Source organism: Pseudomyrmex gracilis, unplaced genomic scaffold (assembly GCF_002006095.1).
Source record: "Pseudomyrmex gracilis isolate BER0280 unplaced genomic scaffold, ASM200609v1 scaffold_120, whole genome shotgun sequence".
Lineage (NCBI taxonomy): Eukaryota > Metazoa > Arthropoda > Insecta > Hymenoptera > Formicidae > Pseudomyrmex > Pseudomyrmex gracilis.
Window position 1 is genome coordinate 73,444 of NW_018020704.1, and position 18,358 is coordinate 91,801.

At 43.5% G+C, this 18,358-nt stretch overlaps 1 protein-coding gene across 1 annotated transcript in view; it reads right to left on the reverse strand.

The window, feature by feature from the left end:
* Window positions 1-18,140, reverse strand: part of LOC109856484 (protein gooseberry-neuro) — a 20,258-nt gene extending 2,118 nt beyond the window's left edge. Inside the window, exons 1-3 of the mRNA XM_020431809.1 lie at window positions 17,809-18,140; window positions 15,286-15,599; window positions 11,117-11,228 (exon numbers count right to left, since the gene is read on the reverse strand). Of these exons, the coding sequence (XP_020287398.1) occupies window positions 11,117-11,228; window positions 15,286-15,599; window positions 17,809-17,860 (478 nt within the window). The 5' untranslated portion in view covers window positions 17,861-18,140. The remainder of the gene's footprint in view (window positions 1-11,116; window positions 11,229-15,285; window positions 15,600-17,808) is intronic.
* Between the last annotated feature and the right edge of the window lie 218 nt (window positions 18,141-18,358).

Consider the following 18,358-nt stretch of genomic DNA (forward strand, 5'->3'; position numbering starts at 1 on the left):
ATATAATACATATAATACAATATAAAGTATAATATTATAAATATATAATAAATTATATGTATAATATGTATTATTTAATGTTATATATAATATAAATTACACAGTCACGTTATTTTCACGTGTTGTTTTTCTACTCTTTCCTGTCACGTTTAGTTACGTTTTTAATTTTTTCTATATATATGACGAACTGTCTCAAAATCGCTTTTCATTATTTAATCTCTCGATCTTACCGATTCGATTTGACTCGATCAACCAACCAACCAATCGGCAACGCGGAAAAGAGGCAACAATAGATGCGATACATTCGGTTCCAAAACGCGCACTTCGGTCCAAATGATTTTTTTTATATAGAATAAAGAAAGAGAATTAGATAGTATTCACCTTGAATTTCAAAATTCTATTATTAACGACAGTTTGCAAGGTCACGCGCCTTTCATCTATTCAACTCTCGTAAAGATGTTTGGATGCGAAAATTTTTCAATGTACCGAGCTGCTAGTGCGCGACGGCGATCTGGTAAATTTCGCGCCGATTATTAATTGGTTGAAAAAAAATTGATGTTAAAAGGGTCACCACTGCCGATCATCAATAAATCGTCGAAAAAACCGCCCTGTCACTCCGGTTCGCTGTTGCACCGAACGAACTCGCCTCTTCTTCTGAATAGGATATTAATGAGACGATGATCGTCACATACACAATATACGGCGTACGTGCCCGGCGATGACTATCGCGCATCGTCATCGTATTCCATACAGCTTAATTGTTTCCTATGATTGAAATCAAGACGTTCCGCCTATAATATTTCAAAGAAGATCCCGGTGTGTATGTGTGTGTGTGTCATCGTACAGATTTATTTTTATAATTTAATTGTTTTCTAGAAAATTGATCCGCTCTTTTCGGAACTTTTCGTGTCATTTTATTCTCCGGACCAGTCTTTCTTCTCTTTCTCTTTTTTTTTTTTAATTTATTTTCTATAAAACTCGAGCAAGAAACTAATCTCAACCAAGACTGCGAGCAGTTGAATTGTGTTCCATCGCCTCTCGACCGTTTGATACTTAATATTAAATCCCTTTTTGCCAAGGATCTCGAGTATCTCTCAATATTCTCTCCCATTCATTGAACATCGTTTTCAAAACATTTCTATGCAATACGCTGCTGCCTCCGCATTGTAAGATACTTAACTTGAGCCGGAGAACAAGTAGCTCGTGCGTCTATTTTTTCTGACAAGAGAAAGGACACGACGTGTACACGCCGAAAGGAGAAAACTGACCAGATTATATTCTCGCCAAATATTTGCCCCTAAGTCGACTCTCCCTTCCTATTGTACCACATTCATCCCATTTGTTGTTCAATCGAGCGCTCGCGCGGTCCATTGTCCGGCTGAAAGTCGGACATCGGTCGCGCTTTTCCAGCCGTTCTCTGCTCCGTTCGATCTGTTACGAAATGAAATTTAATCTCTCATGTTCGGTTTTTACCGCCGATCAAACGTATAATATCCCAAAGCAACACGTCAAAGGTTGAGTGGGACGAGCAGCTTGTTGTGACGTCCGAGAACCCATCCGAGCACAACAAAAACCGGAGGGGGATTAGCTCGCTCCTTTTATTTGTCTACCTGTGCGAGCGCGGTATCGTTCGATTCCGCGATGCGGAATTGAACGATGACGACAGTAATTCCCGTTTCTTATGCCAATTCGTCCACCACTTGGCCCAGGTTTTTCTGTCCGCGATGCGTGTATTTCGCGAGCTCAAGTTTGATTGAAATCTTCTCGAGACTTCTTCCTTGTGTGTATCGGGAAAACCCACAACAGATTATTATTACGATCGCGTTATATCGAAACTTGAAATTGATAAAGAAACTCGAGTTCTCCGGCAAACTCCCAGATGACAGATTTTCTTGGAGCGATTGTTTAACGATTGTCTGCGTCGAAAAAGATATTGTGGAAATTCGAGCGTGTTTGTGAAAATCTATGAAATTCGAAAAGCGGAGTTTGCGCTTAGATCTTTTCCTGTTTTTTTTTTTTTTTTTTTTTTTTCACATACACAGTAGTACCTGCCCCGAATCCTGTCGGTGGAACATAAAAGACTGTCCTCTCGGTTTCTCGCAGTTTTACTTCGCCCGACGGGGAATGTAATGTGTCGGCACGATTGCGCTTTTCTTAAGTATACAAGAATTCCCAGCGGTTTTTCTTTGAGTTGAAGTCCATTCTGCTCATTGTACTGTATTACATTTGTCAAAACGCGCAACGTGCCTTCTATTTGTATATGGGGAGGAGGCGGATACGCTGGCGTCTGTAAATGCCGAGTCGAATAACGCTTGGTTTTCACCACAAAAATAGACGAAGAATTCCAAAATTTTTCTATCCGCCGAATTTTCACACTAATATACAATTAATTGACAAAATTTTTTCAAAGCTTCAATTCAATCTTTTCGTTTTTCACCGCATTTCATCGTCCATTTCTGATCGATTTGCTTTCCGCGACGATATTCTCGGTGCAAAAATTAATTTTAAATATAAAAACAGAGAATTACGTGTTATATATAATTTCTTTCGATATCGAGTCACGTGTTAAGTAACACACAGAGGATCAGGTAAGCTCGTTCTCGCGCACTTCGCAGTTATTGTGCGTCTTCAGGAGCATTATAAAAAAAAAAGCCGATGGACACCTTTCGATGTTCGCCGTCGTCTTGTCCACCTGTACACGATGGCGCGAGACTGGTAACAAGAATTTAAACCTGAGTTCTGCCACCTTTTACTGTCTGTAGATGCAACTTGTCTCCGGGCCATTCTCCTATTCTTCCGTTTGTCATACGAGGAACGTGAACAAGCCGCCAAAGACGCCGCCAAAGGGAATCCCTCGTCGAAGGATCCTCCGACGATCGTTCGACGGTCGCCGGAAAAAGGTCACTATACGTAAGTACCACCTTTATCTCCTTTCTCTAGATGCGTACCGCGCGATTAAAATGTGTATGCACGACGCGCTTCGTACTCCTTTCAGCGAACGAAAGAAACGGAGATAGGCGGGCCTCGCATACGTTGCAGAATATGTGCCGAAGTCAGTCCAAGTATGAAATCGAACGAAGTGTAAAATCTCTCGCGTGCGTCGTCGAATTGTTTTATGTACGCGCAAAAACTCAAGATGTGATTTGTAAAATTGAGAAAAGAATTCAGAAAAAAAAAAGAACGTAAATAATTCTACGTTTAGTTCGTCTTCGCGATGCGTTCCAAGTACGTCGCATTTGTCCAACCGCGTCAATCTCTTTCGTTTTTCGACACGCGCATTCACCGACGAAATATGAGACTAATTATCAATTATCATTATTGGCTCGTTCGGCTGGTTTTTTTTCCGGGGCGGAGGTGGTGCGTTCGGCCAGGTGTGTTCCTCGGCGTCGAGGGGACGTTCGAGAGGCCAGGGCGGTGGTGTTCGACGAGTCAGCATTCCTTCGCGCGGCCTCTGACATCGGCGGTCCTCTCAGAGAGCTCTCTTTCCGTCTCCCTTCGATCCTCAGAATCTCCGTGCGGACTCTTCTCGTCTTCTCTTTTCGCGCGTCGGCAGAAACAAAAAAAAAAAAACAAAAAAAAAAAAANAAAAAAAAAAAAACAATGACGACTGTCTGTGAGCGAGAGCGGGAGAAGATTGGGTGTGTGTGCGTGCGATCGTTTAGACGCCCATATGTTGGACTTGTAATGAGAGAACGAACGTGCTCTCCGCTCGGGACAGGAAGGCGGGTACTCGATGAAACGCTTTATAGATTATCGCCCCGGCCACGTTATTGTTTTATCGCGCGCGCGATCGTCCTGTTAGCGCGTCGGCGCCTGGAAATGTCAATTACGCCTAGCGTACATAATTAAGCCGCGTCTATCGCGTGGCCGGTTTCTCGCTTGGACTGCGGCAGTCATCGCGCGGCTGCGTTTCACTTTATCTTCGAATCTTCAAAATTTATCGTCACGATGAAACGAAGAGCTCGAGTTCGTGATTTTTTTTCTGATAAATAAAATAATTTAGTATTTTTTGAAACCCTCGGTATCAAGATCGGGTAAAAGAAGAAAGTTGGACGTCGGTTCTAGCTCGTAAAAATCCTACAATTTAAGAAACTCGCAGTTATTTGATTACAGAAATGATAAATTACAAAATTTATGTATTTTTGAAAAATTGAATACCCTTGTGTGTCGTTTGTCAGCGATGTAAAACTGAGCCCGGGAGCTACAGATACGTCGGCAAACGACACAAGTTGCACATCTTGAATCTCATTCGCGAGTCGATCTTGTCGCTGTCGACGACGAGCGCGCGCGCGCTTCGGAGCCAGGTTGACTCCGTTGATAGGCACAATCAATATCGGGCCTCTCGACGATGAAAAGCGGCCGATCGGGCCCGTGAATAGATCGCGTGAAAAGACGCATGTAATCAATTACGTGGGAAAGGGGGGCGGTCCCGCGGTGTCGAGAGCAAATATCTCATTCGTAGCAACGTCATCCAGAAATGTGCCGGTCAGCATCCCCGCTGCGTGCCGCGTACACGCGTCGCTCTGTCGCCTCCTCTCGTCGATCGCAAGCGGTAATGTACGAGCAAATGCCGGTTTTGCATATAAGAGCTCACGCGAGTCATTTCGCGCGATTAACACGTTGATCGCCCGGCGAGATTACCGTAAACACATCACAGGTAAAACACAAAATAACTTCAAAGCCGTCATTTGTTTCGACGACGACGAAGATTAACGTTGTAATTACTCGCGTTTTACAAACGTTTTTTTTTTACGATGTAATATTGCGGAAGGGTGATCTACTTTTTTCAGCGAGCAAGTTTCATTCAAGTTGCGTGAGAATGTCAGAAAAAACGCACAATCGCGAGGTGTGAGAACAGCTTATGTGCGCACACTGTCGTCGATGTTGTAAGCTTGTTATCCGATCGTCGTCGATCGCATGAATAATCTTTTCTACCTCGATGTTCGGGCGAGAGAAATCTATAGTTCGAATTCTCAGAACAGAATATTTGCGCTAGAGAGGATGTTCGAAAAATGTACACACACTCGGTGGGTTTCTTCTGAAGATCAGGGGTGGAGTCTGGATGCGGAGAATCGCGGACAAACAGGCTCGAGCCAACAGCAGCAGCATCCGTTGTTGCATGTGGATCGTCGCGGCTTTCCTGCGCCTCCCTTTTGCTTTCCGCGTGTCGAATCGGACGCTGAATGGCGGAAAAGATGCCGCACCTTCGCAGGTTATAAATCTAGCCCCGTATGGGCCCCTCCCCAGTCCCACCTTCCAACTCCTTTTACCGCTCATGGGGGTCCCGTGGATCCGTGTGTGAGGTCCTCCTAAATGGTAACAAATGTCCTCAAAACGCCAACAATGAGCCTCGAAGCGGTTGACAACCGAATGCGCGGTCTGTCTTCCTGTCAACGCCCGTGTATGTGTGCGTGTGCGTGTATTGCGAAGGGCAAGAGGGATGAGACCGGTAGTCGGTGTACACCGAGGGTTGGTGGCCGATCACAGCTCGACGACAGCTTTTGCCGCTACAATTAGACCGAGTTGAATACTCTCGAGGCACGATCTCTCTCGTATATCGTCCGTCGTCGTTGGTGGTCTGCCGTAAGGGCGGTTGTGATGACAGTGCAAGAACACTTTTCTTTCTTATCCGCCCGAGTTCCGTTTCTTTCTCTTCAAACAATCGCTCCCAGATTATAAGATTCTGACGATTAGGGTAGAGTTGTTTGATTTTTCGCACGGACAATTCGTAGAAAAATTGCTCGGTTCGGCAATTAAAAAAACTTAAAAGAATTGCGGAAATGTTGGATGGATGAGTATACTTTGAGCACATTTTTTTCTCTATTTGTAAGAGAACTTTTAAATGCACATTGACAGCGTGTGACGGTCAGTTTTGACCTGTTCATTGACAGTCACAAAATCACGAGGTAGTTAACTGTAAGAAGATGAAGCGGCGTTTTTTGGTCTGTATCGCTGGTGGTCTGTTTTAGAAAATATCAAACGTGCCGCACGAGTTTCTGGTAATAATGATCGCTTCCAGATTTATGGAAATCTGACGCTGCGCGTTTTTTGAAAATACGCTGTGTGGTCAATGTTTTCGAACTGTAACGTTTGTGTAACTTGTAACTTTTATTTAATTCTTGCAACTTATGCGAGAAAAATACACGCGTATTTCTATTTCTCTTTGCAAATTCTAATAAAAATAAAAACACTGCTTTTGACGAAGTCAGCACACAATAATCTAACGATCGTTCGAGAAAATATTATTTTCTGCCGGGCTTATACCGTCGCGTGTTCGAGAACACACGCTCTGATTTGTATTCGCAAAAATATCCAAGTGCGCCTTTGTGGCAATTGATCGTCATCGAGTTGATGTTGTTGCCACGTAATTAACATTTTTCTACAGCACGCGCACGAGTTTCTTAAGTGCGCTCGATTAAATCGCGACTTAATGAAAGAGAAGACTACTATAAGCTACGAAGTCGAGGTGACTGAAAATGAAGGGCGAGGCAACCCAGAAGAGATGACGGAGGCGATGCGGAGAAGAGAAATTAAACTGATGATGTAATCGCTGAAATTTACATCACGTGCGCTATATTTTATACCGTCATCGCGCATGTACAAAAAATTAGCAAAATTAGTTTTCGCCGCTTTTTACATTAAAGAATAAAGTTTATGAAAATATCCAAAACTCGGAATAATTATTTATTACTGTATATTTTTAAAAAATTAGAAAATTATTTGAATACGTTTAATTCATATGTAAAATTAGTTTTTAGTTTGCACTTTTGCAACAACATGTTTTTTTTAATTAATTGTTTGATTGTCCATTGCCAGCTTGGAACCATAAGCTCTCTTTGATTCTTTTTCTTTTAACATGTTTTCTACTTAAAACAAAACAAAAATGAACATAGATATATAATTTACTTTGCAATTTTTACAATATACACGAGAATCGTCGATAAATTCGTAAGGGTTATCTTACATACAAAGCTCTGAACGCGCGCGCGCTTTTTTAATTCAATCCGATGATGATAAAAAGCCGTATCCGTAAGGACACATGTCGTACGATACCGAGTATGTATCGCTCTCGAAGGATTATACGCTCGCGTGACAAGGATCGCGTCCACGCTCCCGCAGCCCGATTCGTACGGCGCATTAGATACACGCTTTGATATCACTCCCGACAGCCGATCTCCTCTTGCTCCTTCTCTTTCTCGCGTTCTCTTGCGTCTCTTCTCTCCCCAGCCCGTGTAATCGCTCACTGACTTCTCTCGCATTTTTCATTGCGTCGATGTGTCGACTCTCGAGCACGATGTTTCGCGACTTCTCGCAGATAAGAATATTAGCGGCGTGATGCAACAAAGTATTATCCTTGATATGGCGTTAATAAAGCGAGAAAGTTATAAATAATTAAAAACCTGCATAATTAATCTCGTCTTTACACAAAGTTCTTTTCCTAAGGATTAGGACGAACGAGACAAATATTTTCAATATATCGAAACTTTTCTGCGCGCGCGCGTGAATATTGTATTTTTTTAAAATTTCTTATCGGATCTCGATCTTCTCCTTTCAGACGCGAAATAAAGCAAAGTGGCTAGGAAGCAAGATGTGTAACGCAACATGCAAATCACCGTTTTTAGCGCACCGAGAGAATCCATCTCGATCTTATCGCAGCTTCGTCTCTTCGAGGGATCTTATTGACTCTACGCGCGCGGCTTGATAATAGCGCGCTGAGCAACTCGCGACGGCCGAACAATGCGGACGTCGATCGGCGCGATGTAATCTGCAAATTTGATTGCGAATCATGCAAGCGAATCGGCAAGAAAAGGGATCTCGCGCGTCGAGAAGAAGGTGCTTAAACATTAAAAACAGTATCGCGTGAGCGTGTTGGCGGCGCATTCCCCCCGTGCGAACGATCGCGCGTCGATCGTCGATACAATCAATAAACCTGATTGTGAATCACTTAGCGGCGTTGTTCATCGCGCGGATATACTCTCTCGTCGGTCCGATCGTGTCGGAGGGACGAGAAAGAGAAAGAGACGGGAAGCGAGGGGAAAAGGATCAGGATGGATATACATATTATACACGTGTGTAGCGAGGGAAGGAGGTCAGAGAGTGAGGAGGGACGGCGTGGGGGAGGGCGAGCAGGACCCATTAGGCTAATCCCTCGTCGGCGGCCGAAGCCAAAGGAACGGAATAAGAAGGAATAAGAAAGCCACAGGCTACGTGTCATTCCTGCTCGCCTGCCGACACCTATACCCGGACCGACACCTCTCCGCCATAGTACGAGTATATCCGTCCAGAGGTGCTCCCTATCACGATTGCCCTCGCTTCCTATTGCGCGCAGCATGCGAGCAAACTCGTGCACCATATATAAGTTATTCAGCCGCACGCGGCGCCGACCGCGATAGCAACTTCTCCTTATCTGCTCACGAAAATCGGGATGAAGTGAATCGGAAGCCGGCTACACAACAACATCGCGAGTGAATTCAATTAGCGAACTTTTGTTTCCGAGTTGTCGACACACTTAAACGCTGATATAACGCGGGTGATAAAAATTAAACATCCCAGTTCGATCAGTAATGAAGTTTTAATTAGAATTAAAAGTTTGAACTGCGAGAAAAAGCTGTTTAAGAGAAAAAATAACAACTTAATGAAAAAATCACACGTTAAAAATAGCAAGTTCCTCTCGTGTGTCTAAATAAAATATTTTTTTTTCTGAATTAATAGTTAATGAATTTCCGCGGTAGGTATATATATATACGTTTAGAAACGGCACTCGCAATACTTTAATAGCGGTTTAAGTGTTTCTTCGCGTTTGATAGTAATGACAGGAAGTCATAAAGCCGCGTCCATTTCGGCGTTTATTTATTTCCAACGGCGTGAGAGAGGGAGACCGGCAACCGGCGCTCTTTGTCTCGGGATTCGCGCAAGCGGCGCGCACGGCGCGGGCAAATTGCATCGCCGACGCTTTAATTCGATCGATCGATGTTAATCAATTTTGCCAGACGCGGCAAAAGGCATTTAATATTGTATAAACGACGGTGTGTGAATGAGAGTGAAAAATGCCGCTCTCACCCGCTTGTTAAATAATTATTCACATTTTTGCACAAAAGTCCGGCGCGCATCGGAGAGCGCGCGAACGAGATTTCTATCATCGCAATTTTAGGAAAAAGATTATATGAAGCGCGCGCGCGCGCGCTCGCGCGCGAGCCAGTTACATATCACGAGTCATGCATAATTAAGCGCACCAGAAGCGATACGCATCTGTAATTGATGGTTTCGCGGTTTGGCCAGAGAAAGAGAGAGACGCGCGGTAAGATATTTCTAGAGGCGCTTTCTCATCTTGCGAAATTCACGCCTGCTTCGAAAGCTTAATCACTGTTCTCCAAGCTTTATCGACTGCTTCTGGTTATTTCTGACTGTATACGTGAAGGATTTTTGTTGCTGCCCACCGTTTGTGCATATTTCGACCGGTTTTTTCGACTCGATCCAGTTCGAATCGATCGCAAAATATTTTTTGCGCGAAAATATCCGCGAATAAATCCGCACACCACGCAAAACCACGAAAACCAATTCGCTCGATTAGATTAATTAAAGGAATCTGTCGGGAAACAACGGGGAGTCGTGAATGAGCACCACTGTCGACGTGTGGCAGGCGGCCCGTTTGATCTCCGCGGGACCCTCACAGGGCCCCTGAGCCTTGAGGCCCCAGCTCTCTTGCCTCTCGGCTCTCGACTCTTTCCTCACATTCTCGACGGTCCGCGATCGAAGGATCTTTTCTCGACCCCAGCAGCATCCACGCCGGCTTGACTTTTTAAGACTTTGGGACACCTGTACCGCTAATTCCTCCGTGTCTACCTGTATCAATCACAAAAACAGATTCCCTTCTCGCTCTTGTAACAAACTGACCGATCGTGCATACCTGAACAGCCGCTGGCTTAAGAACCGAATTATTTCCTCAAAGCAAGATAGGGATCTAGATCGAAAAAACTCGATAGCTGCTATTTGTGATCAAGATTGTGTGGTCTAATGAAGTTATTTATGTCTTATATTGTAATTAAAACGTTTACAAGAACACGACTGTTGTTTATCTTCTCCCAAATTCGATAAATTTTTGTTAGTCGATCCTAATCCTTATATAATGTTCATACGAGATAGAAAAAGTAATCAATATTATATGTATTTTTATACAAAATAAATTTGAGTTTTACATACAAGTGTATTTATCCGATTTTGTATAAAGAAAAATAAAAAATTGCAATAAGGCACGTTGAAACAAATCTCACATTTACAAAAAGAATACAACGGATAGACAGGAAACTCTTGTGTGACGTCTTTTATGTTCGGGGATGTTACAGAAGGCTGCCGATGCCATCGCATAATCAGGCACGATATCGTATGCGAAAACCGTCTCACAAATCTCGGGAGAAGGAAGAAGACGATGATGCGAGGGACGCGCGAACGAAGAGGGATATAATATCCCTCCCGTAAGATATTGACACTTCTGTAATCCGTTTGTCGGACGTGTAGGTAACCTGGCTAATCCCGCTCACGCCCACCGGAGATTAAATCCTGGGGCCGTCCGGTCCGTTGCCGGCTCATTCGGACTAACTCGAAAGTCCCTAACAGCGAGGGCGAAGAGCGGAGGCGCTTAAGGCCTCCGGTATATACGGTCTTAGCGTATGCGTCAAACTGGGTCCACGGGCCCCGGCGGAGGTTAAAAGCTCTTGATGCGAGACGATGGATCGTGCGCGACTTTTTTTTCTCTCTTTCTTCCCTACGTTCCATATTTCTCGCGCGATACCGAGTACGAGCGTGGGCCTTCTTTTGCCATATTGGAACCGCCGCGGCGTGGGGGGATTTCTTTCTCGCCGCTGACAGCCTAAAAGGGTAATTAACCCTTCGACTGTCCGATGAGAGTAACTTTACCGCAGCTTTACCCGCGCGTTCGCACCGTTCTCGCCGCGATAAACATCGCGCGAATGTAAGAGATACATTGTCCGATTGGCCGAGAGAACTGATCGCCCGCTTATTATTCGAAATTTAATCTATGTGCGCGTAAAAATGTATCCCGAATAAAAAATAAAAACCTACGAAGAGAGAGAGAGAGAGAGGAAGAATGTTGACTTACCACTGCCCAATATGCCATTGATTGTGTAATCCTTTTTCGTGTCATCTCCCGGTCGTCCGCCCCGAAGAAGCCTGCTGATGGAGCTGACGCTCGGCGGATCCGAGAATCCCTCCTTCACGCAAACCAGATTTATTAAAATAAAAAATCAAATTATTTTGTTGTTACTGAAACTACAAATTACGATTACGTAAAATTATGTAATATCGACGATTTGTTGCAATACACTTTCTAGCAGAGAGTATAATTTTGAGAGAGATACGTACTTTCTCATGTCGCTAATATAAAACTTATTGCATTTACCGATCCCGTCTTTTGTTTCCGTATTAATTCAAGTCGCATAAAAACGTCCCGCAATTTGCGGGACGGAGATTGCTAGGTTTACGCAAAGCTTCGCACGTTTCCGTCTCGATCGCGCGCGCGCGCGCACACTCGCCTCTTCGCTCCTAGAAACCGGCAAATGCGAATTGATCGATCGCCGGAGTTACGTGCTCCGTGGTGAGCCCGCGTGTGGCACTCGCAACTGCAGGCTACCGCACTACAATTTGGCGCGATTATATTCGTGTCGGCATACACATTTGCGCCGCGCCGTGAGATTCTGCGTTATTGCACATTGTACGCCCGAGACGTTACCGTTACACGCGGCGCGCGTTCACTTCGCGCGCCGCGAGTAACGAAACGAGGTTGCGCCGACGACGAAACACGCAGATAACCGTGGAAATCGAAAGCAGTTCTTTAGCGGCGGAACGGCGCGCAGATCACAGGTCTTGTTGCGCAGTTAGTGCGGATGATGTAAACGATGATGATCCCGACCGAACAAATCGGTCATTTCGTGAAACCGCAAAAGTAAACATTTGTTACTTTCAGGACGCGCGCAATCAAAAGTTTCGCGTCGTGTGTTCTTGAAATGTTCGCAGAAACTGCAAATGAATGAAAGAGACACACGATTTGTACGCGATCAAATTTTAATTATCGAGTCTTAGATTGCGAGACAAAAAATCGTTTATTCGATAATAGCAATAGACGCGATTCCGTTACTCGCGATTGCGCGAAAGATGATTCTCCTTCCTTGATTGCAAAAGGTTTCGGGATTCTTGTACGACCGTTACGAGAGTAAAGCGAGTAAAGTCACAAGAGATCGTAAACAGAGATCCGTTGGATCCATTAAACTTGTCTGTGATTGCGCGGCTTCAACAATTTCAACAAGGTTAATGGACAACGTTAATGGATTGTCGCCATAAAATATATCGGAATACCGTACACTGTACAGCATAATAGCGGTCAAGTACAAGTTCATTTCATCTAATGACTTCTTTCATTGCGTATAAAAATTGCAGACATATATTGTGTTACATTATAAAACCTAGTTTTATCTATATTAAAAATGAAAATTAATTAAGGTTTTTTTTGAGCAATTAGAGTCTTTAATATAATGGAGTATAATTAAAATTTTAATGAGTAGAATTAAAATTAAAATTATAACAAAAACGTATGAAGTACTTTTCGGCTCTAACTTGAGCCCTCCTCGGTCGCAAAATTACAAAAGTGAATCGCATTGGGTGACAAATAGTACAAAGTCAAGATCTTATAAAATTTATGTATATTTCTTTATCCCACGAAACGTGCTCATAACTTACTTTGTGTAGAAATAAAGTAGATGGTCGCGCAGTGACTGAGTGAAATGTTAAAAAATACTTACATCTACATATGTAATATTTTATATATTTGCACATGTAAGAATTTAAAAACATTAACTAAAAAACTGTTGTTGAACAAAACTGCAACTTTTGTTGAAATTTTTATTGAAACTTACAGTTTCGCTCAAAGTGGAATTGATAATCCGAAATAATAAGGGCACGCGGATGATACGAATCGACATTGGACACAGCACGTGGATCGTGAGCTCGTTATAGCGTATATATATATTCACGATTTCACCACGTATCTTCGTAATTACGTATCGAGAAAATTTCACCGCACCGTATCAACACTGTCTCGCGAAGCCGCGAAAATCTGTGCACGTACGCACGCGCCGATACCGATCGGCGTTATCGAACGGCGGGATCGAGAGTGCGTGCCGAACGAGCGATTCGCTATAAAGAGAACGGAGATAAATAAAGAAAGCGCGAGGAGGTAAAAGATCGAGTGAGCATTATCCCGCGAGCCAAGGAACTGCTTTTTGTTTTTTGCCAAAGATTTAAAAAGAGCGGGTGGAAGAAGCATGAAAAAGAGCAACGAGATTCGAGAAAGAAAGAGATATACAGAGGGAAAGAGACAGGCCGAAGAGGAAAAGAGGGAAAGGGGGTCGTGTCGGTGTCGATCGCTATCTGGCGGATCGCCGATCTCAGAAACAATAACGATCCTTCTGTCGGTGGTGGCCGAAGCGTCGGGTCCGGGGCGATGACAGGAAAGAGAGAGACCGATCCGGGCCCGACAAGACAGTCGGGTATCGGGTGAGACGAGGAGAGAGAGGCGCCCTGCGGGCCTCAGGGCCCAGGAACGCCTCCTTCCAACATTAAATGCCGTATTAATGCCGGCCACGACCGGCCTGCCTCCACTGCAGCGGCGTACGTGTTCTCGAAACCGTTTTTCGTCCTTCTCCGCACAGACGCGGCTCTCTCGTCTTTCAGAGTCCCGCTCTCTTTCTTCGAGCGCTGTTTTCGGCACTTCTCTCTCTCTCACACGCTCCGATCATTTCCGATACTTCACTCTCGCCCGTGGTCTCTCTCTTTCTCTCGTTCGCTTTTCCCCGCTCTCCTTTTTCGTTCTCTCGTTTTGTGGCGTTCCCCAATTTCTCCCTCGCTTGTCCTTTTATTTATATTCACTACGTCATTCTCTTATTCTCCTTCGTAGTCTTTCTTTTCGCGCTTGTAGTTTTGTCTTTTGTTTTCTTTTTTTTTGTGGTATTTTCTTTAGAGTTTTGTGTGGTTTTCAGAATGTTTTTTCTGAATCTTTTGCGCTTACAGTTTTACATACAAACACGTTCTCAATTAATATTTTCTCTTTATTGTCGATCTCGCGGACATTACGTATGATTCTTTTTTGAGCGAGATTTATCTCTCTATCAAAGAAATTGCTCGCAGCGAGGAAGGCGTTCCATCAAAGGAGGGCAAAAACCCCCTTCTGTCGGAATTTCGCACGGTTTCAGTTTGAGAACCGCCATCCGATTTTATCGAACAGATATGCAGAGAGATATATCTTCGGGGCTTCGAGAGATCCGATACTTGACGTTTGTTGCTTCGAGAGACGAGTGCTACCGCGCCGATGATCAAATGCGATAGCATAAAAAATAAAAATACAACACAAACCCGGATATGAAATGAAAATTCACATCGGTGTGATAAAGTCGCTAAATTAACTCGGCTCTAGTAATATAAACCATTAGTTTCTCTATTTTCATATCTCTTGTGCGTAAATTTTATTATGTATTTTATATATCTTTTCTTGAGTAATTTCTGCATAATATAATGTCTTTATTTATTTATTTTTTTTTATTACAACACCTCTGACGACAGAAACTTGTAATTAAACATATAAAATGCAGTAAATATATCTTCAAATTTAGTGTCGGAACGCTGAAGAATTAATCCTCTCTTTATTTCTCTTCGCGTTAATAACTTTCTCATGTAAGCAATTTTTTTAATCGGGAAAAGCATCGGGCGCACTCGGGGGTGTAATGCGGAAGAGATTATTCATAAGGAAAAGTCCATTTGCATACTCGAAAATCGAGACGCAGAGAGATGTTACGCCAATGAGGCGTAGGTGTAGACGGCGGTCAGTAACGTATTAAAGGACACGCGAATTGCCTCGGGCCGCTCACGTACCCCGCCGCTCGCCTTGTGCACGCCTCGCGCGTGCACAAGATTAAAAAGCCCCATTGAGTATGATCCCCAAGAGAGATAGAGACACACATCGAGTAACCGCGCAGAAAACGTCCACCTTCGATCGAAGGGGTCGAGTGATGGCTCGCGGGATTTTCGCGGGGTGGAAAAATGTCTGCGTGACCGGAATAATGAATCGCGGTTTGAAAATGATGCGCACTTCGATACAAAGTGCTAAAAATATATCTCTAATTTTTTTTTACCGTGCACGAATATTATGCGCTATATTTATTTATTATATAAATAATTTTAAAAAAAGAGAGAGATATGTTAAACAATTTTTAGATTTACCTTCATGAGTTTGTCCCTGATTTCCCACGAAAATATTCCCGGATTGTCCCTCTTTAATTCTTCGATTCTCGCCTCAACTTCTGGTGTGGCCACTCGCGGTTTGCTACCACCGATTACTCCAGGACGAATAGATCCTGTTTCCTGATACCTGTTCAGGATTTTGGAGACGCAACCGTGAGAGACACGGAGCTGTCGGGAGATAACACAAGGACGAATTCCAGCGGCGGCCATTTCTACAATTTTCAGACGAATGTGATTAGGGAGAGGTCGACCGTTGATGAACACCCCTCCCAGCTGATTCATCCGTCCTTGTCCTGTAAGAAATAATCGCGAAATTGTGATGTGAGCATCATCCGCATCTTCTGTCTCTGTTCTCTCTCTTTGAATTAAAATAATTTAATAATCAATCGTAATTTAAAAAAGTGTACATTTTTATAATTTTGTTTTAAATATTATTTGGTTAAAAATGTTTAAAAATCTTAAGAAAGTTACGTCAATTCATTTCAAGAGACATATGAGTGTCAGGCAAGAGCGGATTTTCATTTTCTTCGTGAAAATCGCGAAAATGTTTTTGACAATCGAGATCTCGCGGGGACAAATTTCAGCTATCGAGCTTGAAATTAACGGCGAAATCGGATTCGCGACGCAAACACGAAATTCAGATAACACAGAACGGGGAGGCGCGCACTCTCCTCACGCGGCGCGGAGGATACCAAAAACGCGGCTAACAGCCGTAAAATTGAAGAAGTTATGCGCGCGAGGAGGCGTGCACCAGGCCGATTCCAGCACTAACGAGTATAAAGTCGGATCGTTAGTCGAATTAGCCACCCTTCCGTACGTGACATTAGCTCCCGTATCATCAGGCCGCGCCGGCTAAGTGCGCACGCGGCGCTGCACGCGCGTAATTACTATGTTTACGCATTACGGACGCTCCGAGTACACAACGGGGACGGGTAATTATAATAATCGCGGCTGAGGCCGCGCGCGCCCCGTGAAGAAACACAGCGAGACCCGGAATCTTATTGTCGGAAAGCGATTGTGTGTCGTAATTTTCGATCGACGCGCGGGGATGTAGTATCTTTTCGGGATTCTTAAGATAAGTTTTTGGCCGCATTAGCGATGGTAATCGTCGCTTTCGTCACGCGAGCGTGAACAGCCTGTTTGTCGAGATATTTATTTCAGACTTCTCTGTCCGGTGCATCTTGCATGCGTGTCACAGGAATTACTGTGTTTACTGTATAACTACTGATTTTTTATGCCGAGTAAATTACCGGCAGAGCATGCAATTCGCGTTGAATACATTTCTAATTCTTCTCTCGAGGAGATTTGTTTTCTCGTGATCTATTTTTTTTTTATGTTCAATTTTGGTTTAGCGCGTTCTTAATTCAAAAAGGAGACTTGTATAGTTTTTGTAACAATTCTGTCGCGTTGATTTTTACACCGTTACTCGAAAATTGCAATTTACGTTTGTAAAAAAAATGAACACTTTTTTTTTTATAATTGTCGATACCCCGTATTGAGGATTATTATTTCTTCGATATAATTCATGTTGTATGCCATCAATATGTATCTATAAAGAAAAATTACTATATACATTATACCGTCTGCTAATAAAATGCGCGTAGCCAATACGCGACTGTGCGCGATAGTATCGAAAATAGATTTGTCTTATTCAATTTCGTGGCGAACCCGTGTATGAAATATGTGAATATCAATTAAAACGCGGCGAAGGGAAATGTTTAATATGCGGCTAGGCACGGCAAACGCGCGTTACCATTTAATTTACGACGGAGTCGTTCGCTTTGGACAGAATTGATTTATCAAAATCACGCGCGGCGGTGTAATCGATCGAATGTGTGTTAATGGCGATCGTGACTGAATTTAATTATCGTCTTAATAACCGAGCGCGAACGTGACGATTAAGCGGTCGCATTGTTACCGACGCAGCGTTGCGTAAATTATTTAATCGCGCTAATGGGATTTTCAAATGCGACGATTAACGTCAGCGTAATTCGACGCAAATGCACCCTTTTGTGCGCGCGCCGTCTTTATCGCTCGCAGAGACCGTCAAAGAAGGCACAGACAGTCACAGATAAGATCTGGCGAGTGTGTCGCAATTAAGAAATGCAAATCGCAAAATTATTCCCATTACAATATTTCTGCATTATAATATCGCTTGGGAATTGTATTTGTACAGAGTACAATTATATGTCGTAATTTCTAATTAATTTATTTTAAAAAAAATTTGATAATCTACATACGTCTGCGATGTGTGCAATATGTGTTTCCACTTTAACCTTTTAAAAACACCTTCGCTTTTCTGTTCTTTTTCAAGAAAACCTTTCGAAACAATAACACATATTTTACATCGAAACTTTTAAAAGTTCTGTTGTCGTATCTTTTCTAATATTATTACATTGTATATTTTGATAAGCTTTTTTGGTATGGTATTGTAATTTACTTTGTTATTAGTGTTAGTATATTTTCAAACTATTGTTAAAATTGCACACAATGCAAACTAACCTTGGAACGGATATCCGCCAAAAATAGGCCTCATTCCACTGGTGACATCCATTACGATTTCGGTCCAGCCTGACCGGCACGATTATTTTTACACACACTGCCTGGAAACTGCCACTTTCGCGTCCAAACGAGCGCGTCCTTCGCACTCGCCACTTGTCCCAAAGGAAAATGACTCCTCGTCAGCATCCAGGTTTAGAGGGTGAAGTTGATGATCACGCTCTTATGGTCCCACGTAGACACAGAAGCCGATGAGAACCGCACAAAGAAGGGTGCGAAGAAAAAGAAACAACCAGGGCCAGCGAATATAAGGTTGTGAGAAAAGAAAAACTAAAACACGCGGCCGTCAACAAGCAAGGGAATTTAAAACGGCGTCGAACGAGAAGTTGCCGCGACTCGACGACGGGGGCGACGTCGCGATCGGGCACGTTCCTGGGCCGAGAAACAAGAAAACGAATCGGCGAGCACGCCGTTGCTTTCGTTACGAGGGGTACTGCGGCAATAACGTGTCAGCTGGGGTACCGGGTGTCTCGTGTGTCTCTCCCTCGAGAGA